We start from the raw sequence: 26,466 nt of genomic DNA, 5'->3' as shown, positions 1-26,466 counted from the left end.
GAGGGAGAACAATAAGGACAATATAAATAGAGGGGGTTCAAGTGTTGGGTGATCGTTGTAGATTGGTATGTAATACAACATTAAATGAACAAAAAATAGAAGTAGGGATTAATATTTAGTTGTAAAGAATGATTACATAAGAGTAGAGGGCAGTGGGTTATGAGAATTAGAGTGGAGTCAAGGTGGGAGGGAGTGTACGGAGAACAGGAAATGAATACAGGGGAGAGTATGACATGTGGGGACATGGAATAGGGTAGAATTCAAACAGTTAGACGGGAGACATGTCTGTTATTTGAGCTGTATGACAGTTTAGGGGGTTGGGAGAAATGTGGTGATAGTGTTATAGGGGAGAGATAGAGAGTCTATATATATATTATCAGAACAATCTCATAGTTTTTTTGAAGATAGTAAGTGGAGGGGAGGGGGGTGGAAGGGTAAATGTGAATTAGTGGCGATTATAAGTATAATAAAATGTACAACTATGGGGTGATGAGGAGTGGAGAATGAATTCGAATATCATACATGATATAATGTCACGATGAACAGCTTAAATGAGGAAAACAATGAGACTATTGAAGACAGAGCTGTGAGAACAATAGCGTAGTACTGGTCATGCAGGGACTGGGAGAAGCGTGTTCGACAGGTGGAGAGAAAGGTTGGTAGAATAAGACACATGATGAAGGACAAGTTATAAAATGGAGTTAAAATAGGGAAAGGAGTAAAAGGAGCGAGGCAGATAAAAGAAAGGTATGACATTTAGTGCGAAAGGAAGTAGGCAGACGTAAGTGAAAGTAGATGCTAGTATGTAGGAGAGAGGAGATAAGGGTACAGCATTTATGGTGATGAGATAAGGGACATAATAACAATATCACTAAGAGGAGGGAAGTGTAACATGTAACGGAAGTGTACATCAGTATGTGAGAAGAAGGAGGAGTGAAATAAGAGGAAAAAAGGGAGTATTAAACGACAACTATGAGAGGGGACACAATATATATAATAAGAGAGAGAATGAATATGAACATTAAAGACTAAATAAAATAGGGTATAGAAGAGAAGACAATGGCGGGGGAGACAGAGGTGAGGGATGTCAGAGAGAGGTGAGAATATGGTAAGGAATAAGACTGGTCAAGTTAGGGGAATTAGGATGAATGGGTGAGCACAATTGATAAGGAGCGCTAGTGATAGTTTAGTAGGCAAGGTAAGATGTGAGAGTTAACTACTTGAATACAACTGGAGAAAGAGAAGGGAGTAGAGTGTGAGACAAGGAGTGTATCTACTATCTATCTATTCTATCCTCGTGATGTAGTTATCTTTGTGTGCGATGGGGGGGGGGTGGGGTGGGGGGGGGGATGTAGGGGGACGGTGGGTTAGAACATATGGGGTCAAGAGAGGATTATGAGTGGAGGATGACTAGAGCGGGGGTTGGGAGAGATTACGTGTGGAGATTTGGACAACATCATGGAAGAGATGAGTATTTACAGGTGTGTGGGAGATAGGGTATGGAATTTATAGTAGTGCGAATGACGACATAGTGGTGTTGGGTGTAGGTTAGATGAGTTAGAACATGGAGTATGAGTGTGACTGCACGGCGTAATAATTCAATGGAGTAGGGGGGATCATAACGATACAGGAGTTATGGGTAAGACATCGTAGAGAGGAGAATTGGGGTTATGGGGGTGTGAAGGACATGAATGGATGGGCAATTATATGGGGGTGGGTAGGATGAAGAGAGGTTTATCAGATCGGGGATAGTTCTACAATAGAGTAAGAAGACATTGTACAGTGATATTGGTGGAGTGGATCAGTGTAAATGAATATACAAGATAAGTAGAGAGTTAAGACATTATGAGAAAGAGGATGGTGTGAGTGGGACGTCGGAGGGTGTAGGGGACGGTGACGCGATGGAGCGGAAAAAACAGGCATATTGAAGAGAGATAATAGATATTGGTCTATGGGACGCAACCGCTAGCGGCGCGCTATTGAGCTCATGTACAGGGAATGGCTAGCATAGCTAGTCACGGTATACGCTGGAGCAATGAGGTGATGAGCGTGTGTTGGCATGCGTTGGATGGACAAGCACGCTGGAACGTAAAATGGACATGCGCCGTGCGCGCACAAGCAGCGTGTGATAGGACTGACAGCGACGACGAGCGCGGCGAGACGGAGCAGAGGGCTGGGAGGGAGGATGTTGACTTAGGTGCGCCTATGCCAGCGACGGGTTAGGAGGAGTTTTCAAGCCCAGCTTACAGATGCTGAGATGGCGACATGGAGATGTAATCCTGCACGTACTAGCACTCGTGTGATGGGTGGAGCGCGACAGAGAGTCTGAAGAGCGGCGAGACTGTGCGGAGTGTATGACCAGCGCGGTCGAGAGCACCCTAGGATTCGTCTGACAGCGCAGCACACTCACGGATGGTAAGGCACGCGAGCGTAGGGACACGAGCTCGAAGCGAAAGCTATAGAGGATATGGCGGACGAGATCGCGCAGCTGACGAGAGGGGAAGACGGGGGGGGGAGAGAGTGCTCTGTCTGTGGAGCGAGCGATGAAGGAGAACAGCGAGACACAACAGCAAAACGCAGCTTTGATCTGCGCGACGATAGAACATTCGCGGGGGAGCGGGAGAGGCGGGAGAGAGCGAGACTCGAGCAGTATCTGTCACATCGGAGACACGATGGCGCACGTGCCGGGTGAGAGGGGGGAGGGGAGAGGCGGGGAGATAAGTAGACGTGAAGACTGTTGTGCCGGCGGTGCACTAAGTAGCGTAGCCGCAGCCGCGCTAAGGCGGAGCGCCAGACGACTGCAAGACGCTGCAGTGAGGAGCACGCCGACAGCGCATGGCTGCAAGCTACCGACGCAGTTAGACAACCCGGGCGGCCAAAAGGCAGAGGAAACTGTGATCGTAGGCTCGAGCGACTGAGCGAGGTGGCGTAGCGACAGAGGTATTCCTGGAAAGCGCACACACTCGAGCACTAGGTCAGCGAGAGAGTCTGAGGTCGAAGATGCGCAGACACGGGGAGTGCTGGCTCTGTCAGCGCGCGTCTTGCTGCTGCTGTGTATGCGCGGGGCGGGAAGCCGGAAGCAGGGTAGAACATGCAAGCATGCCGCAAGAGCGAGCGAGAGTGACGACTACGCAAAGCTCCGAGACGACGAAGGAGGTGTACAGCGCGGAGCGCGATAGTGAGCACAGATCCAATGGTTGGCAGGTAGCGGAGAGAGTCCATGTAAGCACTGCCACGAGAGAAGGTTCGATATGCGGGAAGCGCGAGCGAGCGCAGAAGGGCGCGACTTTCGGCAGTTTCCATTCGTTAACGTCAGCCAGGGGTAGGGGTCACCGCAGAGCGATGGCAGAGAGTGCTGGTAAGGAGTCTGCGATGTACATGCGACATTTTGGAGCTGTGACGGCGAACCGGTTGCAGCAGACGCTGCGACGACGGACAAAGGATGGAGGTGGATCGAGAGAGACCTGTGTTCCTGTGAGCAGATGCAACTATGGCCCCCCTCCTCAAACGGGGGAGCGGCAGCAGCGGGGCCCGGATCGAGGTATGAGGGTGCAAGTGACAGCGGTGAGGGAGTCTCTGCGAAGGCGAGGGCGAGCATGTACTTGTGCGTGAGCCAGCGGGCGAACCGCAGGCGGACAGCACAATCACTGGAGAGGGTGTTGGGTGGGGGGGTGCGGGGGTGACCTCAATAAAAGCTCGCCTAGATCAGCTAAGCCACCAGCTGCACTCCCTGCAGGATGAGACACACTACCACATCAGACCGCGCGGGGCGAGCCTGGTGCGCTCTTGCCAGTGCCGACAGCAACCCACACCACCTGCTCCTGGATTGCTCCAGGGATCTGCATAATCCGCATAGCACCTAGCACGTGGGGAACAACCTAGGCACTACCTAAGCTCCACTGTATCTATCTCTTGCTCACCCACAGAGACATCATCCAATGCGCGGATCGCTGCATTATAAAGAGTGATAGAGGAACCAGTCAATAGACATTCTGTAGAAACTATGAAGCAGACCATCATTCTCTTTCTCTAGCATCTAGCATCTACGCGAGTAGCTCACCTTTGTATCTCCCGTACGTACCTGCCACACCTAGAGGTTACTAGAGCCTTATGAGACAACACCTTCAAGACTAACAACAATCATCTGAGCATTACGAGCTTACAATCATACATGAGCTCTGCACTCTCACCCGTCATGCCAGTCGCTTCAAGTATTACTCAGGAAACACTATATGATACACATAAGGATACAATAGCTCCCCTACTATTAGTAATAAACGGAACTGTAGCGAACACTATGGCGTGTCAGAGGTTCGCTCTGAGCGCTAATCTCTCTATCCGCACATACAGTACTCCTCTGACACTCCTCTGGTGAGAATAATAGATGGCACAACTAGAGCTTCTTTGGGCACCTTACCCCACTGCACACGTCCATTGCAATCATTAGACTAGATAAAAGCCTCCTTGGTACCTGTCATAGATACTAGAGACAGGAGGTAAGGGGGGGGGGCGATAGTAGTGAGGATGGAGTTGGTCAGAGCGCGTGGCACTGTTGCACTAAAAAACCTACAATCAATCAAGTAAAGTCTTAGCCATCCCTCGATACTATGCTCTACACCATTCTGCACTATCATCTCTTCAATCTCTTGACTGCGTTGAAGAGCAAAGGGACACAAATCTCAACAAGATGCAGCATAGCAAACCAAGATGGGGGGGAGGGGAATAGCATCCTCACAATCATCTCAAGTCCAACACACACACACCACATAAAGCAACAATTTAGGCACAGGTCAGGTCAACGAACATGGAAGTTAGGGTTTATGTGAGTTGTGACACACATGAAGGGGGGGGGTTTGAAAGGGGTTGGGGATTTTTTGTACAGGTACGGATGAGGGGTGTGGATGAATCAAGGGGAATAACAGATGAGCGTACTGCTATTCAACTTGAAATGATTGTTAAATTTTTAAGAGTAATCCGAGCGTAGATGAAGATAGGAGAATCGCTAGATAGTACTATTTATAGAGAGCGCGGGAGTAACTTAAAAATCGGAGCAAAAAGAAGGTGACTATCTATACGAGGAGTGCGGCGTAGGACAGGCTCTGATAGGGCTGAGGCTTAACGAAAAAGTTAAAGACAAGGATTTGGCCATAAGATGGAGTTGGAAACTCATCGATTACAGTTTCAGTAGTGTGTGAGAAGAGATAGCACAATATGATTCAATCTGCTGACTAGAGCGTTCATAGACACACACAAGGATGAAAAGGAGGAGATGAGAGGTGTATCCGACTCTGAGAGCGAATCTCTGGTCTATCGGGAGTTCAGTGATACATATGTGTCGCCAAGATGATCAAAGATCGCCGCAGTCTCACAGAGCTGCTGCATTCAGGCCAGACTAGACCAGGGTCGCTGCACAGGTCCATCCAGACATTTCCTCACAAGAAAGATGTTATTAACAGCAAATTAAAAAAAGAGAGTGGAAGAGGGGGGTGGGGGAGTTGGGGCAAAGGAATGTATGAGCATATGTCTATCATCATAGAAGTCGTGGGAAAAAGGGGGTAACTCACGAAGGGTAGATATATGTAGTATCAGCTTGGGCGATAGATATTTACCGAGTTAGGGTGTTGGTCTTTCAAGTGTATGTGCGAGTGAGATTATATACAGGGAGGAGAGACGCATCTCACAATATGGGTATGCTACTACATATGCTGGTCTGCGTACGAGCTGAATTTTGCTGTAAATAGGATAGGGTACAACAGACGACGGCGGAATGGCGCGTCTCCTATAAGTGAGCGCATACAGTATGTATGAACACTGTTCTATTAATTGGATGTGTGTGGTTGAGTGTGTGGAAAGAGAAGTAGAAAATAGTAGAATGAGATGGGAGTCCCAATCTGCGGTTGACCGTTTCTCAGAGAGGAGGACGGCCAAGAGGGACAATGCGAATGACGAATGGAAGTGTGGCCAAGAATGGTGATTATGAGCTGCGAATAGGTCTAAAGTGAGCGTGCTCTAGGTTGCTCACCAGGGGGCGGGAGGGCTCCGGCTAGTAGGTACAATTCATACAACAGTGAAGCGCTGCCATCCAGCAGTAGCACACTCGTAGTCGTGTCGTAACGGATAGAATGCCTGTGCCAAAGTCTGGTCGCACGTGTGGGTTCTCCCCAGGTTAGCATGAGACACTGAGAACCTCAAATGCAACAATGTCACAGTTGCTACAAACAACGATTTGGTTGTATATCTTGCTCAATGAGTCTTGCTGTGTGTCCGCACACACTGATTCAGGTCAGAGTCACTAGCGATCAGAAGCATACTCAGGGAGGTGCTGTGACAGGACACACACATCCAGAGCCAAACTCATTATCAGATTCTCAGTGCACCTGGCCGGCCGCTGTGCATGGTTTCAAAGCAGCATCACAGGAATGCATCCAGGGGGGTTGGCGAATACTGCTTACAGTGAGGCAGTGAGAACTCACAGCTAGCCCTGACATATCCTGCGTCTAGTGGGCAATGCGACGTGGACGTATCACAGTGTATCTAGATACACCCTCACTTATAAGCAATGGTGCAGAGTATTGTTGCGTCATCTTCTAGAGGAGGATAGACTATACATTCGAGAGTCAAGCATGCATACCATGGCATGACATCATAGATATGATGCTAGAGTATTCATACACCTGCACACTGCACACTGACAGAGCAAACATTTTCATAGCACTCACTGTGCGGCTGTCATTACAGAGGCACTGATGGACATGAGAAATTTACCGACTAACATCCTATCACACCAAGAATAACTAGACATGTCTTTATAGTGAACGTCAACTTTGAGACAGGGAGAAAGATAGGAGGAACAAGATAATGATGACACATAGTTTCTAATGAGAGGTCACCATTAGGCCTCTGAAATAGTGTCTGTCCTGACTATAGAGATTAGTCTTATAGGGCAATTACGAGGTAGACACTCTCACTAATGCTATGAGCGTCTGGTATCTCTCGCTTCACACCACTACTGCTGACATGGATGCTCTCTTCTAAGAGACAGACCAGTAGCCCTTGCTGTGTTCATCACTTACTAGGTGTGAATTATGGCACTAAGTAGCGTGGAGACAGATCTGACAAAAAGAAGATCAACTCACTGAGATAACTTACAGATCCTGGGCTCCTGTTCTTACACCTATAGTGCGACTTATGATAGGGAGCACGTAGGCAGGGATCGGTAGCGTGCAGGGATCCAGAGGCAACGCCTACTTATAGGCCTCCTGGGAACCCCCAGCGCTATTGTCCAGGGTGCATCTTGTGCATGTTTACATCACAAGAGAGAGTAAAAAAATGAATATACCCTACCGTGAATAAATCAACTCTAGTAATTCTTTTGCCTACTGGACTTCACTCATTGGCATTGCATGGTGAGATTGGCGAGTTGTGGGGGCATGGGTTGGAATACAGCTCTTCAGTTGCTTCTCTAACGGGCTGGTACACTAGGCAATTTTATCTCTGGAGCGGAAGAGTCTTAGTCGTCAAGCCAGTCACGGCGCACAGCTACAGCGTCGATCACATTCTACTAGATCTACAGGCTAACCCCCCTTTGTCCACAGCCAACCTATGAGTTTCTGCGATAGCTCTGGAAGCAGCAGAAGGAAGGGATACAGAGAAAGAATGCTCTGCATCATGAGCACAGCAGAGCGCAATTTCTCGAGTGCGACTACCGCTTCGTCTAGATCTATTTTAGAGAGTAGGAGCACTGCGATCGATGCACTGGCAGAGACGAGCCGCCTCTGAGACATGTGGGCTATGACTGATCCCAGGCCTTATATGTCACTGCGAGATTTCAAATGCGACAGCGCCACGAGTATACACAAGCGTAGAATAGATTTGAATTGAGCATCAGCAGGATAGAGAATGGCAGTCATACAGTACCAGTGCACAATCATCAGCACGTCTCCGAGCCACCGAGCGTAGCCGGACGACGAACATAGTCAGGGGGTTGCTATTTCCACTCTAGTCCAAATCCGGGAGTGTGAGAGTAAAATATATGCCCAGCAAGGAGAGTGAGAAGTGTCAGGAAAGATAGCGCGCAGGTGAATTGGTATCGCAGCAAAGCGTGTCTGAGACGCGTGACTTGTCGATGTGCAAGTACCCCGATAGAACATCTCATTAGACATAGATATGGTGTGTTCCTAGCTAGCTAGGCACAGACAAATCGCGTCAAGCATATGGGACAGTTTCAACCTCAGAATGGCCGCGTTAGACAACTGACGAATAGTGCATCGCATGCCGGACTCTTAGTTTTTTTAGAGAGGGGGGGGGGGGGGGGGAGCGTTTGACCAGGGGGCGCAGTGTGGGTTATAAAGGAGGGGGAACATAGGTCAAGCGACAGCGACAGATTGAGTGAACTCACTTCTATTGGGGGGGGGGGGGTGGGGGGGGATTGTTGGTATTGATAGGGGGGTGGGATAGAGTGAGTAGTTAGTGGGATGGGGGGGGGGGGGGGGGGGAGGGAGGGGGGGGCGAGAGATAGATGCATTGCAGAGAATATTTAGCTCACATGCCAGGCTTCACAGAACTCACAGAAACAGTCGAGACTGGAAGGGAGCTCTGGAAAGCATCCAGTCCAAACCCCCTGCTCAAGCAGGACACCCGCAGCAGCTTGCCCAGCAGCACAAGGACCAGGGGGGATTGCAAGCTTTCCACACAAGGACACTCCACAACCTCTCTGGGCAGCCTGTTCCAGCTCTCCACCACCCTCACAACAAACAACTTTCTCCTCCTGTTCAGGTGGAACCTCCCGGGTTCCAGTCCCCCCTCTCGGCCTTTCTCTCTTGCTGAGCATTGCTCAGATGGCCTCTGGGGCTGCTCTTCTCCAGGCTCAACAGCCCCAGGGGCTCTCAGCCTTTGCTGCTCCCAGAGATGTTCCAGGACCCTCAGTATCTCTGTGGTCCCCACTGGACTCTCCAGCAGTTTCCTGTCTCACTTGCACTGGGGAGCCCAGAACTGCACACTCCAGACATGACCTCACAGGACAGGGTAGTGGGGAAGGCTTTCCAGGTCAGTGCAAGGAATGAGCAGCATGTCCTGCTCTCCAAGGAAATAACTGTAATTCTCTGTGCTTGACAGGAAACAGAAAAGCATTGAGCACTTCATCGAGTCTTTATGGACATGGATGACACAGCTCATGGAGCTCTGAATGGTGGAGCTCCCAACCACAGCTTAGGTCTGTTCTGGCTCTCCTTAAGGGCTTTATTTTCAGACAGAGCAGATTTCCACAGAGACTGCTGACAGCAAAGTGACTGCACTTTCACAGACTCATAGAATGGGTTGGGCTGGAAGGGACCTTAAGGATCGTCCAGATCCAACCCCCTGTCACGAGCAGGGACACCTTCCACTAGCCCAGGTTGATCAAAGCCTCATCCAGCCTCGCCTTGAACACCTCCAGGGAGGGGGCAGCCACAACTTGTTCCAGTGTCTCACCACCCTCCTTTACTCCTCCTTGAGCTGCAACTACAAGCTCCTTGACCAGGCTTTAAGTTTAAGCCTGGAGTGTGTTTCTTCATGAAACTAACTCCAAGGCCACAAAATGCACCTCTAGGATGCTTTATTGCTAGGAGAACTTTTTGACCAGGGATTCAGCCACAATAGGATTGATTTAGTACCATGCAATTCCATCTGAAGGTAATTAAATGTGACCCCCATTACAGAACTCAGCGTTATCAGAGCAGACTGTGTTGCCAAAAATCAAGCAAATTACCCCCAGTATCTACTAATTACACATCACTTTATCTCAAGGGTACCACTAAAAGTGTGCACACAACCAATTTTAATATTTTAATCAGGAACAAACAACCCACTCTGGAGCTCAGAGATAATTAACAGGATGGTGTTTTCCATATAATCACCTTTTTTCCATATAATCTCACTTTTTTCCCACCCCCTCCTGAACAAACAAAGAATCAGAAATAAACACCATTGAGGCATTTTTACTGCTATTTATTGTTGGTAATCAGCTGTGTGGTGCTGCTTCAGGGATGGGATTGGCCACATTAAAGCAACAGAGTGATGGCTCTGCTTGTGGCAAAGTGGTTGTAAAGCATCACACCTTTTGCTGGGTGGGACTCAGTGTTCCCCTCCCCCCCTTCCCCAAATCTGTCTGACAAATCTTTGAACTAAGCAGTTGAAGACGGGCTGGAACTTAGAGGAAGTAATCAACCCCTGAATCACCCTGTTGACAGGCTGGGTACAGAGGGGAAAAAAAAAAAAACACAGCATCTTCCAGAGAGAAAAAGAAAGCTACCAGGAATGATGAGGTGCTCTCAAAGAAAACCTGGAGGAAAAGGTTTTCCTGCAAAGAACGAACTTCATAGCAGTAACACATGGGAAAATTTCTTCAGGGACACCTCACTCTCTGCAAGGAGGTTGTAGCCAAGTAGGGGTTAGTCTTTTCTCCCAAGGAACAAGTGATAGGACAAGAGGAAATGGCCTCAAGTTGTACCAGGGAGGTTTAGGTTGGACGTGAGGAACAATTTCTTTCCCACAACGTTCCCATCCCTGGAGAGATTTCAAAGCCATGGAGGTCTCCTGAAAGGTCTCCTCCAACCTGATTTCTGGGAACACAAAGCCCCCCCACAGCCCACTCTTGTTGGTCACCTACCGGCACGCTGCAGGCATCACCATCTCGTTCCGCTTGGATTTCCACATTCCCTAGGTGCAAAATGGCAGCAATGATCCTAAAAATGGTTGACTGATGAGATTCCTTCACTCCTGCAGGAAAAATTGACAGATGATTGCCAAAACAGAAACAAACAAACAGACAAAAAAACCCCTGCAGGTTTGTGTGTTTTTCAAAACATTTGTGGTGTTCGATTCCCTTCCCAGGCTGTTGGTTTCCAGAGTTACTAAACCTCTTCCAGTAAACTCTCTGTTGACTCTTGGTTCTGAGCAATGGCTCAGAAATGATAGCAGAGATGGCAAGAGGAGAGTGTCATTTCTTTATCTCTCAGTAGCTGCATCAGTCTTATCACAGATGGGTTCAATATTAATATGAATGTGCACTACACTGAGGATGCTACTGCAGAACCACAGACCTGGCAGTCCGACCTTGGTGCTGGGGAAGGTCAGGGAGCAGGACATCCAGCAGCCACCAAGCAGCACACACAGGAAAAACAGATGGCCATGCCCAGTCAGCATGAGTTTATGAAAGGCAGATCCTGCTTGATTAACCTGATCTCCTATGACAGGGCAACCAGTGGGTAAAGGAGAGGCTGTAGATGCTGTCTACCTGGACTTTACTAAAGCTTGTGACACTTGTTCACAGCACCCTCCTGGAGAACCTGGTTGCTCATGGCTTGGATGGGTGGATGATTCAGTGGGTGATGACCAGGCCCAGAGAGCTGTGGTGAATGGAGTTAACTCCAGGTGATGGCTGGTCACCAGTGGTGTTCCCCCAGGGCTCAGTGCTGGGGACAGTTCTGTTTAATATCTTTATTAATGATCTAGATGAGGGGATCAAGGCACCCTCAGTAAATTTACAGATGACACCAAGATGAGGAGGAGTGTTGATCTGGTCAGGATGTTCTACAGAGATGTGGCCAAGCTAGGTCAATGAGCCAAGGCCAATGGGATGAGGTTCAACAAGGCCAAGCACTGGGTCCTGCACCTGGGTCACAGCAACCCCATGAAGACTTCAGGCTTGGTGCGGAGTGGATAGAAACTGCCCAGTGGAAAAGCACCTGGGAAAGTTGGTGACAGCATCTGAAGATGAGCCAAGGCGTGCCCAGAAGGTCAAGAAGGCCACCAGCAGCCTGGCTTACATCAGCAATGGTGTGGCCAGCAGAAGCAGGGCAGGGATTGTCCCCCTGAACTCAGCACTGGTGAGGCCACGGTTTGAATTCTGGGTTCAGTTTTGGGCTCCTCACTGCAAGAAGAACATTGAGGGTCTGGAGAAGAGCAACAAAGGTGGGGAAGGGTCTGAAGAACAGGATGGTGAGAAGCAGCTGAGGGAGCTGGGGATGTTTAGTCTGGAGAAGAGGAAGCTGAGGGAAGATCTTCTGGCTGTCTACAGCTACGGAGGAGAGGCTGGAGCCAAGGTGGGGATTGGGCTCTTCTTCCAAGGAACAAGTGATAGGGCAAGAGGAAATGGCCACAAGTTGTGCCAGGGTAGGCTTTCGTGGGTCATGAAGAACAATTTCTTCCCAAATATGCTTGTCCCAGGCTGCCCAGGGCAGTGGTGGAGTCCTCATCCTTGGAGGGGTTTCAAAGCTGTGTAGCTGTCGTGCTGAGGGCCATGGTTCAGTGGTGACCTGGCAGTGCTGGGTTTAGGGTTGTACTTGATGATCTTAAAGGTCTCTTCCAACAACCCAAAGGGTTGCATAACAATCACATGGGAAGAGAGCTACAGGGGCTCTGCAGCTTTTGCAGAAGAAGGAGTCACTCCTCTGTGATCACAGCTCAACAAGAAGATCCTGCTGACAACCCAAAGAGATAAATTACAACCTCTTGCCAGTGCCCCACCAAGGGAAGAGAAAATTAAAGCCCTGCTGCACAACACCTCCAGCCTGCTGCTACAGCAGGGTCACCAGGGAGGTGCTGTGAAGCTCTGCCTCGTGCTCTCCAGTGCCTCACCAGGAGCTAGGTGTTGTGGCTCTTCACTGGGGCTGTAAGATATCCTCACTTGATGTATTTTTTTTCACAGGCTTTTGCAAGCATTCCCAGCAGGAGCTTTGATGCATCTGGCCTTCTTGCCACATCTTGCAGTTTTACCTCCCAACTGGGTTCCTGTGTCCCTTTTTTGTTCAGTGCTGGTGTCCTAATTATCCACCCAAGGCCTGAGACATCACCTGCTGGCTTTTGAATTACCAAGAGCTTTCCTCTCCCTCTCTTGGGACTTTTCTGTTATCAGCACAGTGAGAAGCATTTCAAGGTTACTAAAAGGAGCAATGCTCTGCTGGTACTTGGCACTCTTAATTGGAGGTAAGCCTGGCTAGGGTGGGGATTTGCAGATAAATCTGACTTCTCCTTCTCACACATGAAAAAGGCAAGACTAGGAAGTGTAGCAGACATTTCACCAGGCCCTGAATAGAAGCAGACAGAGCTAAAACACACTGAAGGAAAGTGAGGGAAGGCAAGGCCAGAGGAAGGCTTGAGAAGAGCAGGAAACCATCATCAAACTGGCAGTGGAGGAAGGACATGTAGTGCTTCACAGGGACCAGCAAGGAGACAGGGTCTGCTGAGGAGGCAGAGAAGGGGTCCAAAGAGAGCCTACATGTCTCAAGGGGATGAGAGAGAGTTCCCTGGGGATCACAGTCCCATGGGCAAGCTTGGAGCAACCAGTGGGTGTTTTTGAGTAGTTCATAGAAAAGACACAGAGGCTGAGCAGGAGGAGGGCAGGGGCAGGAGGAAGGCAGGGGCAGGAGGAGGGCAGGGGCAGGAGGAGGGCAGGGGCAGGAGGAGGGCAGAGGACCAACTATCACCCCTAAGAAACAGGGACTGAGCCCATCTGGAACACAAAGAGGACCAATATGGGAGAAACATTTGCAGTTATCACACTTGAAATGAGTCCCTCTGCTCACTGCCAGCACAGTGACAGAGCTGCTCAGGAGCACTTCCCAGCTGGCTGTGATCACCACGAGCTCCTCTCCCAACACAGAAAACACAAACCAGGGTTAACAAATGTGGTTTCTGATAAAAAGTAAGAAGCTGGGAAAGTTTTCCCCTTCAAAAATGGGTTTTCCTTACAAACAGCTGCTGCTGCAGCAAGGATACAGCACTGCTCAGCTGCAGCATGCACAGGAGGTTATTGCAGCAGCAGATTGTGCAGCATGGAAGGCACAGCAGGGCTGATCTGAGCTCAATATTCCAGGAATCAGATCCTCTATACAATATGCACCACTGCATCACCCTCGACCCAAACAGTTTGTATTGTGGAGTCACAGCTCCTATCCTGCTTGTAAATAGGATGAAAAACAGCAACTCAAAGCTGCAGCACAGCTTTGACTCCTGAATGGTTTATTTATGAAAGAATCACAGATTGGTTTGGGTTGGAAGGGACCTTTAAAGGTTATTTACTCCAACCCCCTGCAGTCAGCAGGGACATCTGCAACCAGAGCAGGTTGTTCATAGCCCCAAACAACCTCACCTGGGATGCTGCCAGGGATGGGACATCTCCCACCTCTCTGGGAAACTTGGGATAGGCTCTCACCACCTTCAGCCTAAAACATTTCCTTCTTCACTCCACTCTCAGTCTCCCTCTTGCAGTTCAAACCATCACCCCTTGGCCTGTCACAACAGGACTATGGAAAGAAGTCTGTCCTCAGCTTTCCTAGAGGCCCCTCAAAGTCCTTAAAGGCCACCAGAAGGTCTCCCTGGAGCCTCCTCCTCTCCAACCTGCCCAAGCCCAACTCTCTCAGCCTGGAGCCTCCCAGCAGAGCCCTTCCAGCCCTTCCAGCATTGCTGTGGCCTCCTCTGGCCCTGCTCCAACAGGTCCCTGCCTGTGCTGAGCACTCCAGAGCTGCCCCAGCACTGCAGGAGAGCTCTCAGCAGAGCACAGCAGAGGAACAGAATCGTCTCCTTTGTTTCTTTTAAATTCACCATATTCCTTCCTTTCACTGCTGCTCTGCTGACAGCTGCAAGAATCACTGCAGCTCATACTGCATACATACAAGGTAAAACCACCTAGGCTAGCAGCAACATGGCTTTACACCCTCTGAGGAAGGACAGATAATTTAGGCAAAACACTGAAAACATTTGAAGAGACCCTGCTGGGGAGGGTCCAGGCAGAGCAAGCCCTTACCAAGCAGGGTGAAGGCGTGCCTGGTTTTCTCAAAGTCATCAGCATCATCCACGCCATCGATGGACGTGTCACCTCCCTGAGAAGCGTAGAAGAAGTCCTCAGCACATGCTAGGAGAGGAGAAAGAGAAGAAACACATCAGCAGGCATGTAGTTTTCTAGAGCATGCCCTGTCCCCCATCCCTGAATGGCTCCTACTGCCTTTAAATTTTGGTTTCCTTCCCAATGGAGAAAGCATAACCTTGGTAAGTGACTGTAACTACTTCCTGCAGCAATGAAACCTCTTCCACACACACAGAGCAAGGTCAGCCAGGACACAGCTGTGGTGGATTTGGGATTTGAGGAACTGCTCCATGGCATGGGTGCATGGGTGTGAGGTTACTACTGCCCTTCCCCCTCTACTCTGCCCTGCTGAGACCATACCTGGAGTATTGTGTCCAGTTTTGGACTCCCCAATTCAAGAGAGACAGAGACCTGCTGGAAAGAATCCAACAGAGAGCCATGAGGATGCTTAGGGGACTTGAGCATCTCCCCTATGGAGAGAGACTGAGAGCCCTGGGGGTGTTTAGTTTGGAGAAGAGAAGGCTGAGAGGGGATCTGATCAATGTCTATCAATATGTGAGGGGTGGGTGTCAAGTGGAGGGGGCCAGGCTCTTTTGGGTAATAAAACAAGTAATAAAACAGTAATAAAACAAGAACCAATGGATACAAACTTGAACAGAGAAGATTTCACCTCAGCATGAGGAGAAACTTCTTTACAGTGAGGGTCATAGAGCACTGGAGCAGGCTGCCCAGGGAGGTTGTGGAGTCTCCTTCTCTGGAGACTTTCCAACCCCACCTGGATGCATTCCTGTGCAGACTAGCCTGGGTGATGCTGCTCTGGCAGGGGGGTTGGACCTGATGATCTCTTGAGATCACTTCCAACCTCTACCATTCTGTGATTCTGTGATTTTTTTCTATCCTGTTTTACACACACATGACCACTTCAGATGTTTTTACATTTTCCCCACACAAGGCTTTAAGTCCCAGGAGTAAAAGGAATGGAGAATGACTCACAGTGCCAGCACTACACCATTTAAACATCCTTGCTGTTGCAAAGTTATTTCAGGACAACACAAAGTTAAAAATTCCATAGAGTCCAAGAGGCCTTTCAAATGCAGGCACCACAAGAAGAGATCACAGGAGCTGAACCTACTGTAAAAAGCTTCACATGCAATTGCCCCTCCTTAAAACAAGGCTTATAGAACCACAGACTGTCTTGGGTGGGAGAGAACCTCTAAAGGTCATCTAGTCAAACACCCCTGCAGTCAGCAGGGACATCTCCAACCACAGCAGGTAGCTCAGACCAAACAAGCTCATCTAGAGTGTTTCCAGGGATGGGACATCTCCCACCTCTCTGGGCAGCCTGGGACAGGCTCTCACCACCCTCAGCCTAAAACATTTCTTCCTTCTCTCCACTCTCAATCTCCCTCTTGCAGTTCAAACCATCACCCCTTGTCCTGTCACAACAGGACCTCAGAAAAACTCTGTCCCCAGCTTTCTTCCAGCCCCCTTGAAGCACTGCAAGGCCACCAGAAGGTCTCCCTGGAGCCTTCTCTTCTGCAGGCTGCCCAAGCCCAACTCTCTCAGCCTGGAGCCTCCCAGCAGAGCCCTTCCAGCCCTGCCAGCATTGCTGTGGCCTCCTCTGGCCCTGCTCCACCAGCTCCCTGTCTGTGCTGTGCTGAGCACTCCAGAGCTGCCCCAGCACTGCAGGGGGGGTCTCAGCAGAGCACAGCAGAGGGGCAGAATCCCCTCCCTGCCCCTGCTGCCCACACTGCTGGGGATCAGCCCAGCACAGGGCTGGCTTTGGGCTGGCAGAGCAGCTCATGGCCAGCTCTGTACCCCCAGCACCCCCAAGTCCTTCTGCACAGGGCTGCTCTCCAGCCCTTCACCCACAGCCTGAGCTGCTATCAGGTATTCCCTCCATCCATCCCTTCATTCAGGACAAAATCATTAAGCTCCTGCCCAAAGCAGGAGCAGCTTTAGCCCCAAGGAAGGATGGAGGAGCACAGGAGGTGGGCAGCTTCCTCATCCCACCCAGCACTGATTTTCAGCACCAGCTTCTGCTGGCTGCAAACCAGATAGGAGCAAGTCAGCAAGAAAGGCCCAGGAAGATCATTAACATGCACAAACACATTTCCCAAGCACCAGGAAAATAATGAGAAAAACAGCCTACTGTGCATTCCACATCACCCTGCTGCTAACCTTTAAAATCACTGTAATCTTTGGACTCATGTCACCAACAGAAGGTCCCCAGCCCTTCCTAGCCCTCCTGCAAGCTTTTTCATTAGCTGTAGGAAAAACATTTAATTTTTTTTCTCTCAAATACAAAGCCCTGGGACCTGGAAGGTTTCAGTAACTCTGCTCCTTGCTGGAGCATTGGGAATAAGAAATAGAAAAAGGAACATGATCAGAGAAGGGCCACGAGGATGAGCAGAGGGCTGGAGCTGCTCTGCTATGGAGACAGCCTGAGAGAGTTGGGGTTGTGCAGGCTGGAGAGGAGAAGGCTCCCAGGAGACCTTCTGGTGGCCTTCCAGTATCTGAAGGGGGCTCCAAGAAAGCTGGGGAGGGACTTTGGAGGGTGTTTAGTAGTGATAGGACTCGGGAGAATGGAGCAAAACTAGAAATGGGGAGATTCAGATTGTATGTCAGGTAGAAGTCCTTTCCCGTGAGGGTGGTGAGAGACTGGCAGAGGTTGCCCAGGGAGGTGGTGGAAGCCTCATCCCTGGAGGTTTTTGCAGCCAGGCTGGAGGTGGCTGTGAGCAACCTGCTGTAGTGTGAGGTGTCCCTGCCCATGGCAGGGGGGTTGGGACTGGATGAGCCTTGAGGTTCCTTCCAACCCTGACAATTCTGTGATTCTGTTCTGTGATTCTGTGAAAATATTGGCTGGGGGGCAGAAGGCTGATGTCCACCCTGCTCCTCTCAGTACAACAGGAGCTTACCCAGCCTGAGATGGAGCAGAGCTTAACAGCCTGATATTGCTGCACATCACTCTGCAAGATGCATCCAAGGCTGGCAGTGGTGGATGGGAGGAGAAGGACAGCTCTCCAGTTGTAATTCTTGGCTATCATTGTCATCTTTTTTTTCTAGCAGACCTCCATTGGTGACACCTTTCTACACTCGGATTTGGGGAAACCTGGCTGCCACGGAAATGATGTGTCATGAGATCACAGAATGCCACCATGGTGGGGATGGGAAGCAACCACTGGACATCATTCAGTACAATCCCCCTGCTAAAGTGGAGGTACCCACAGCAGCTTGCCCAGCAGCACAAGGACCAGGGGGGGTTGCAAGCTCTCCACACAAGGACACTCCACAGCCTCTCTGGGCAGCCTGCTCCAGCCCTCCACCACCCTCACAACAAACCTGCTCCTCCTGTTCAGATGGAACCTCCTGGGTTCCAGGTTGTGCCCACTGCCCCTTGACCTGTCCCTGGGCATCACTCCCAAGGGTCTGGCCTCATCCTCCTGCCCCCCAGCCTTTAGCTCTTGCTGAGCATTGATAAGGCCCCCTCTGGGGCTGCTTTTGTGCAGGCTCAACAGCCCTAGGTCATGAGTCAGCTTATTTTCATTTCTGTTTTAAGAGGAGTACCAATTCATTTTCCTTTACATGGTTAAATAACATCTGAAACTACCCTACAAGAAGGACGTTGAGTGTATCCAGAGAAGGGCAATGAAGCTCTCAAAGGGTCTAGAGCACAAGCATTGTGAAGAGCAGCTGAGGGACCTGGGGTTGTTCAGCCTGCAGAAAAGAAGGCTGAGGGGAGACCTTCTGCCTCTCTACAATTCTCCAAAAAGAGGTTGGGGTGAGCTTGGGGTTGGTCTCTTCTCCCAGGTAATCAAGAGACAGGACAAGAGGAGGCCCCCTGGCCTCAACTTATGTCAGGGGAGGTTTAGTTTGGACATGAGGAACAATTTCTTCACTGAAAGAGCAGCTAAGCTTTGAACCAGACTGCCCAGGGCAGTGGCAAAATCCCTATCCCTTCAGAGCTTTCAAAGCTGTGTAGCTGTGGTGTTGAGGGACATGGTTCAATGGTGACCTGGCAGTGTTGGGTTGGTGATTGGACTCAGTGATCTTAAAGGTCTTTCCTAACATAAACAAGTCAATGATTCCATTTTATGGTCATTTTTGGCTCTTCATAGCCAAAAGGAGCCCCAGGTCCATCACAACCCCTGACCTACAGAGCCAGGCTTCACACTACAGCTGGTGCACATGCAAAACCCTCATTTACCACCCAGGTGTCCTGGAATGGGTGTTAGATTAAACCTAGGCAGACTCAGAAGTTATCTTACACCTTAAGCAACCTGATCAGTGTGGTTGTGTGATTTGGTGCCACTGGGCTGAGTAGGCACAACCAGTTGGGCACTGAAGCCTACTGGTGACAACAGGACAACAGCAGAGGTGCTTCCAAGTCAGCACCCACACTCAGTAAGTGTGGCCAATGTGCCTCAGCTGGCTCAAAAAGTCCTTCACACAAGCCCAGAATCACCCAGACACCAAGAACTCTGCTGTGCTCAGACCCCACCTCCAATCCTGCCTCTAGTTCTGGTGTCCCCAGCAGGAGAAGGACACAGAGCTGCTGGAGTGAGGCCAGAGGAGGCCACAGAGGTGATCCAAGGTCTGGAGCAGCTCTGCTGTGAGGCCAGGCTGAGGGAGCTGGGGGTGTGCAGCCTGGAGAAGAGAAGACTCCAGGGGGACCTCAGAGCTGCCTGCCAGTACCTGAAGGGATCCTGCAGGAAGGCTGCAGAGGGACTTTTCATGAGAGTGTCTAGAGACAGGACAAGGGGGAATGGTTTGAAGCTGAGGAAGAAATTCTTCAGTAGGAGGGTGGTGAGACTCTGAAACAGGTTGCCCAGGAGGTTGTGGATGCCTCCTGCCTGGGGGTGTTCAAAGCCAGGCTGGATGAGGCCTTGAGTGTCAAGTCTAGCTGAGTGGTGTCCCTACCCCTGGAGCAGATGATCTCTGAGGTCCCTTCCACCCTAAGCCATTCCAGAACCCTATGAACCTCTCTCTCTGTCTGCCACTTCTCTGTGGCCATGATGGAAACCTGTGTGAGACTCTGCAGCAGCAAGATGCTCTGCGTTGGGATCACAACCTGCTCTCCTCACCATCCCAAACACTTCATGTCCTGTTTTTAAGCCTTGCTTCTCTTTTTAAGCAACTGCAAATATCTGAGGCCAGAATGATCACCAACACCACACCTCTGCAAGCCCTGCTGCAAGTGAAAAGCCTCTTATGCAGGTGTCTCACAGAGATTTTGCAGCAAGAATTGAGGAAAGGAAAAAAAAAACCCAAACACAACTTGAGATACATTTCCAGGAGTTATCTCTGGGAAAAAAAAATAACAGATTGAAAAGACACAACTGGCCCTGTCAGACCTATCTGTACTCCCACTTCATGTCAAAGAAATCTCTAAGCAAGCTTTATACCACCCTAACACACAATCTCCTCACAGCCCATGATTCACTGTGGCTCTGCAGGCAGTTTCTACAACACACACAGATTTCACCTACCATGGCTTGCCTCCAGCAGCAGCTCCTTCCCACCAGCAGCACCTACCAATGCATCACAAACTTCACACACTTCATGCAGCACAGCAGAGGTGAGGAGAGCTGCTGTCTCTCCCACAGTGCCAGTCCCTTCAGATGTGCACCACTGAGAAGAAGCCCTTCAAGCTCACCTCCCTTTACTTCCTCTCACTAAACAGACACACATGACCTCATCAATGACCCTTACTCCAAGGACATGGAGGTGCTGGAGTGTGTCCAGCGCAGGGCAACAAAGTTGGTGAAGAGTGTGCATAACAGGGCTGGGGAGGAGCAGCTGAGAGACTTGGGATTGTTTAGTCTCGAGAAGAGAAGGCTGAGGAGAGACCTCATTGCTCTCTACAACTCCAGGAAATGAGGCTGCAGCGAGGTGGGGGTTTGGCTCTTCTCCCTAGTCTCAGATGATGGAATCAGATGATATGGTCTGAAATTGTGCCAGGGGAGGATTAGGTTGGGGATGAGGAACAATTTCTTTGCTGCAAGAGTGGTCAGGGATTGGCACAGGCTGCCCAGGGAGGTAGTGGAGTCCCCATCCCTGGAGGTGTTCAAGAAACCTGTGGCCATGGCACTTGGGGACAGGGTTTGGTAGCCATGGTGGTCTTAGGTCAATGATTGGACTATATGATCTTGGAGGTGTTTTCCAACCAAAACAATTCCATGATTCTATGTTTTTCTGTTGTCATCAAACCCAGGAGGTGGCCATCAGCATGCCAGGAGGTAGAAGTTCTTACTTAATCCAAGGTCCTTGAATTCTGGAAGACTTGCAGAGGCACAAAGCTGATAGAAGATGTGGTAGTTACGCTCATCTTCTGCCTGTGGGGAAAAACACTGAGTTAGCAGAGACAAGAAGGAGTTACAGAAGTGCCCCCACCCAGTGGGCCCAGTGCCCACTGATCCAGGGCCACCCTGACTCCATCCCCTGCTTTCCACTGTCAAGACCTTGTTGGTGCCATCAAAAGATGGAGACCTTCTGCCACCTGGAAGAAAGGAGGTGCTAAGCCTTGTCCTGATCAATGTACACTGTACAATTAACACCAGGCTGCAAAATGACAGTAATGCAAAAAGAGGAGGTCTACACTCATGGCTTCTCAGGGTTGTTTGGTTGCAGGATTTTTGTAGCTGAGAGGTCTTTTGTAAGCTTCTGAGCTAGATCTCCAGTACAAACCAAGAAACTCTGTCTTGAGCATTGTGGCACAGGATGTGCCACAGAAGAGACATCACAGAGCCATCAAACTGCTTAGGTTGGAAGAGACCTTCAAGATCATCAAGTCCAACCATGAACCCAGCACTGCCAGGTCACTACTGAGCCAAGTCCCTCAGCACCACAGCTACACAGGTTTGAAACCCCTCCAGGGATGGGAACTCCACCACTGCCCTGAGCAGCCTGGGACAGGCCTTGACAACCCTTCCCATGAGAAATTGTTCCTCATGTCCAACCCAAACTTTTCTCCAGGCTAAGCAACCCAAGTTTCCTCAGCTGCTCCTCACCAGACTTGTTCTCCACACCATTCACTGTCCTTCCTGGACAGCCTTCCTGAATCTGCCTCCTCAGTCCTTCTCCTGCCTCTCTCCTTCATCTTCAAAACTCAAGACACTTGTCTGCACATTTTAAGTGATTTAATTTAATCCACAGAGAAGCTCAGCCTATTGAATTCCTGGGGTACAGCACCCAAAAGAAATAATAAAAAAAGCAACACTACTCTGTCCTAATGAAGTCTCAGGTAGAGTGTTGTGTCAGGTCTGGGCTCCTCCAGTTCAAAAGAGACAGGCAGCTACTGGAGAGAGTCCAACAGAGTCTACAAAGCTGCTGAGGGGCCCTGGAGCATCTCTGTGAGGAGCAAAGGCTGAGAGCCCCTGGGGCTGTTGAGCCTGGAGAAGAGCAGCCCCAGAGGGGATCTGAGCAATGCTCAGCAAGAGAGAAAGGGCCTGTGGGGCACAAGAGGCTGGGGCCAGACTCTTTGCAGTGGTGCCCAGGGACAGGCCAAGGGGCAAGGGGCACAAACTGGAACCCAAGAGGTTCCACCTGAACAGGAGGAGAAAGTTGTTTGTTGTGAGGGTGGTGGAGGGCTGGAACAGGCTGCCCAGAGAGGTTGTGGAGTGTCCTTGTGTGGAGAGCTTGCAACACCCCCTGGGCATTGTGCTGCCTGGCAAGCTGCTGTGGGTGCCCTGCTGGAGCAGGGGGTTGGACTGGATGATCTGCAGAGGTCTCTTCCACTCCCACCATGCTGGGATTGTGTGGTAACTCCTCACCTGGAACACAACTCGTGATTTTTCCAGCAGGTAGGTCCTCATGTTGGCCCCAATGATGTGGTATCTTTTATCAAACCCAATCTCAATGTACTTCCCAAAGCGACTGCTGTTGTCGTTCCTCGTTGTTTTAGCATTTCCAATTGCCTGCATGAAACAAAATGAAACATTAAATTAATTCTAATTGGGTTTGTTTGTTTGTTTATTTTTTAACATTTAAATTTGTAATCAGTTTGGGAGAAATAATCGTGGGAGGATTGGAGGGAAAAATCCTTTCCCAGATGCGGAAAGCAGAACAACTTGACTTTGGGGAGGACTCTGCAGTGAAAACATGGTGTCTCCAGAATTTTTATGGAAGAAAAATGCATTTAAACACCAATATTTGTACCATAATTAGAGCACCTGCATCCCAGTAACCACATCTCTCCTCCTCTGTCTCACAGGATACCCCCACCTTTGTTCAAGAAGTCATCACTGCCAGCTTTCTTTGTGGGGACATGGACAATGAAACCCTGTGAGAGGGTAGGAACCAGCTGCAGTTCATCTTCAAATATTCAGGCTTCAGGGCATGGATTTGGAGATGTGGCCACAGCCTCTCTGTGCCTCTCCACCTGTCACCTCTTGGGCAGGTAATGCTGCCACATGCAGAGGCATAAAGCAGAGCAGAGAGTCCAGCCCATGTGCAAGCATCTGGGATGCAGCACAGCAAGCAAGGGAATCCATCAAGCAGCCCACGGAGCACCTCATGGTGCACCTTGGTGATGCAAAAGGGCCAGAGAAGGACAATATTCCCCTTTGTAGCTACGTCAGCCTTATTTTCTACCACCATTCCCCTGTCCTGAGATGATGAGACTCAAGAAGGTGCAGAACTGATGGAAAGAAATGGACATTATATTCAGAATGGAACACAAGAAAATTAAAGCAGTAAAACTGAGGTCATACAGAAGAGGAAGCACTATGAGCTCTTTCTTGGACACTACTGAGTGTTCCAGGTATTGCAGCTACATTTCACAGGGGCACAGGAGATAGGTGAGCAAAGGAGTAATAACAGCATGAAGCCCACTGAGTATCCTCTGCCAGCCCTGCACCTGTGTTGCTTCTCTGACTGCTCACCTGCACTATCACTTGGTTGCACTGTTCCAGCCTGCACTGCACATCAGGCAGCAGGACTATCTTGGGCTGGGGTGGTTTTGGATTTCATAGCATTCTTTTGGTTGGAAGGGACTTTTAAATCCATCAAGTCCAAATATCAACCCAGCACTGATAGGTCTCTACTAAACCATGGCCCTCTGCACCACAGCTACACAGCTCTGAAACCCCTCCAAGGATGGGGACTCCACCACTGCCCTGGGCAGCCTGGGCCAGGCCTTCACAACCCTTTGGGGAAAGAAATTGTTCCTCATGTTCAAACCTAAACCTCCTCTGGGGCAACTTGAGTTGGTTTCCTCTTGTCCTATCTCTTGTGACCTCCAGCCTCCTAGCAGGGAGTTGTAGAGAGCCAGGTGGTCTCCCCTCAGCCTTCTCTTCTCCAGACTAAACAACCCCAGGTCCCTCAGCCACTCTTCACAACACTTGTGCTCTAGACCCTTCATCAGCTTCCTTGCCTTTCTCTGGAAATGCTCCAGCACCTCAATGCTCTTCATCCTGGATCAGCCACCACCTCCATGTCTATTAGAACACTTGGCCACAAGGCCCTGTGCTGGGAAGCCTCCCTGCAGGTTAAGCCAAAACTAAGGTTAAGCAAAGGACAGGCTGAGCACAGAACAATGCTGCACTCCACTACAACAGCATTGCTGGCCTCAGGCTCCTCACTGAGGAGTCTTGCCAAAGCCCAGCTCACCAAGCCATGCTGGGGCTGCTCTTGAAGCGTGGCTCAGTTTCAGTACCACCCAAAGAGGAGCAATTGGAGTGGGCTAAACAGGGGCTGTCAATTGCTGCAATTTCAGTCCAGCTCAGAGCTGCTGTGAAGCTGGAGCACCTCTGCTATGAGGACAGGCTGAGGAAGCTGGGGTTGTTCAGCCTGGAGAAGAGGAAGCTCATGGAGACCTAATAGTAGCCTGCCAGTACCTGAAGGGGGCTACAAGAAGGATGGAGAGAGACTGTTTGCAAAGGCCTGCAGGGACAGGACCAGGGAGCAATAGCTTCAAACTAGAGCAGACCAGATTTAGATTGGATGTGAGGAACAAGGTTCTGTACCACGGGGTAGTGGAACACTGCAGCAGGTTGCCCAGGGAGGTGGTTGAGGCTCCATCCCTGGAGATATTCAAGGTGAAGCTCAACAGGGCTCTGAGCAACGTGATGTAGTTGAGGATGTCCCTGCTGACTGCAGAGGGGGTTGGACTGGATGAGTTTTGGAGGTCCCTTCCAACCCAAACCAGTCTGTGATTCTAAGATTCTGTGACCAGGTCTGGCTCACAAGCCTCTAAGGCTCTCCACCGGTTTTGTGGCTTCTGGAGACACAGAGGGATCACTGCAAGCAGGAGAAAGGTAAGTCGTGCAGCTTTTACCTTGTGGTGGTTTTAGGCTGTGCCTGGGAAAATTTTCCACAGACTTTGAACGGGAAGTGATTAAAAGGTCTACATAATCCCATTGGCCTGAAAACTAACAAATAGTTAGTTTGTGTAAACTAACTCTCTCTCTTTTCACTAACTCTTTCTCTGTTCAGTTTCTTTGCTCTGGCAGATGCTTCTGATGGCTTGCTGACCTTGGTTGTGTCCTTTGTTGTGGCTAGGTACTAACAGCTGCTCTCCACTCTTCTTTTTCACCTTGTGCAGGGGGGAAGGGAGCAGGGAGAGGGAAGCTGTTGGTAGCCCCCTGGTTTTGACCAGGGGGGTTATGTGTTTTTTGTGAATTGTCCATACATTGCACATTTTGTACATAATCATTGCATTTAGGCACCTCAATACAGGAAATACAGAAATTTGCAGAACCAATGAAGTGGGGACCTCAATACAGGAGAGATGTGGAGGTGCTGGAACCAGTGCAGAGGAGGACAAGGAAGCTGTGAAGGGCCTGGGAAAAAAATCTTATGAGGAATGACTGAAGGAGCTGGGGATGGTTAGTTTGGAGGGGAGCAGGCTGAGGGGAGACCTCACTGCTGTCTACAACTACCTGAAAGAGGTTGTAGAGAGGCTGGTGCTGGTCTATTCTCACAAGTGATTAGTGACAGAACGAGAAGGAATGACCTCAGCTACAACTGGGCAGGTTTAGACTGGACATTAAGAAGTTTTCACAGCAAGAGTGAATAGGCATTGGAACATGCTGCCCAGGGAAGTGGTGGAGTCACCAACCCTGAATGTGTTAGGGGTGACCGTTGCAGAGCAGTGTTCTGGGTTGGACTTGGTGATCCTGAGGGTCTTTTCCAACCTGAATGTTTCTGTGATTCTGTGATTCCGTATTTCTAGACAGTGCTTTTTCTCGCAAACACACCTTCATTTGCTTTCCAACAGAGGTGACACCTGGCAATTTTATGCTGGGGGAGGGAGGCAATCTCAACCCACCACGTACCTCCATGATGGGGCTGGATGCCAGGACTTTGGCCTCGATGTTGGTCTCGCTGGCAGAGCCGCCGACGGTGGCGAAGAAGCGCATGGCGTACTTGGCCGAGACGGTCTTCCCCGCGCCAGACTCCCCGCTCACGATGATGGACTGGTTCCTCTCATCCCTGTCGTGCCAGAGAGAACAAAAACACCTTCTGAGCATTCACCTGTCCATGAGGACGACTGGGGGACTTGAACATCTCCTATGAAGAAAGACTGAGAGCCCTGGGGCTGTGCAGTCTGCAGAGGAGAAGGCTGAGAGGGATCTGCTCAATGTCTGTCAAGAGCTGAGGGCTGGGGGTCAAGAAGGAGGGGA

General features: G+C 50.0%; 1 protein-coding gene across 1 annotated transcript in view; it reads right to left on the bottom strand.

Annotated features, from left to right (window-relative positions):
- Positions 1-3,755: 3,755 nt before the first annotated feature.
- The window catches only part of LOC128979964 (unconventional myosin-Vb-like), a 93,475-nt gene continuing 70,764 nt past the window's right edge, over positions 3,756-26,466 (bottom strand). Inside the window, exons 5-11 of the mRNA XM_054398357.1 lie at positions 26,119-26,275; positions 22,615-22,758; positions 21,096-21,177; positions 14,783-14,890; positions 10,646-10,755; positions 7,918-7,998; positions 3,756-3,839 (exon numbers count right to left, since the gene is read on the bottom strand). Of these exons, the coding sequence (XP_054254332.1) occupies positions 3,756-3,839; positions 7,918-7,998; positions 10,646-10,755; positions 14,783-14,890; positions 21,096-21,177; positions 22,615-22,758; positions 26,119-26,275 (766 nt within the window). The remainder of the gene's footprint in view (positions 3,840-7,917; positions 7,999-10,645; positions 10,756-14,782; positions 14,891-21,095; positions 21,178-22,614; positions 22,759-26,118; positions 26,276-26,466) is intronic.

Source organism: Indicator indicator (genome assembly GCF_027791375.1).
Source record: "Indicator indicator isolate 239-I01 chromosome Z unlocalized genomic scaffold, UM_Iind_1.1 iindZ_random_scaffold_108, whole genome shotgun sequence".
NCBI classification, from domain to species: Eukaryota; Metazoa; Chordata; class Aves; order Piciformes; family Indicatoridae; genus Indicator; species Indicator indicator.
This window is presented reverse-complemented; position numbering and strand designations above follow the sequence as displayed.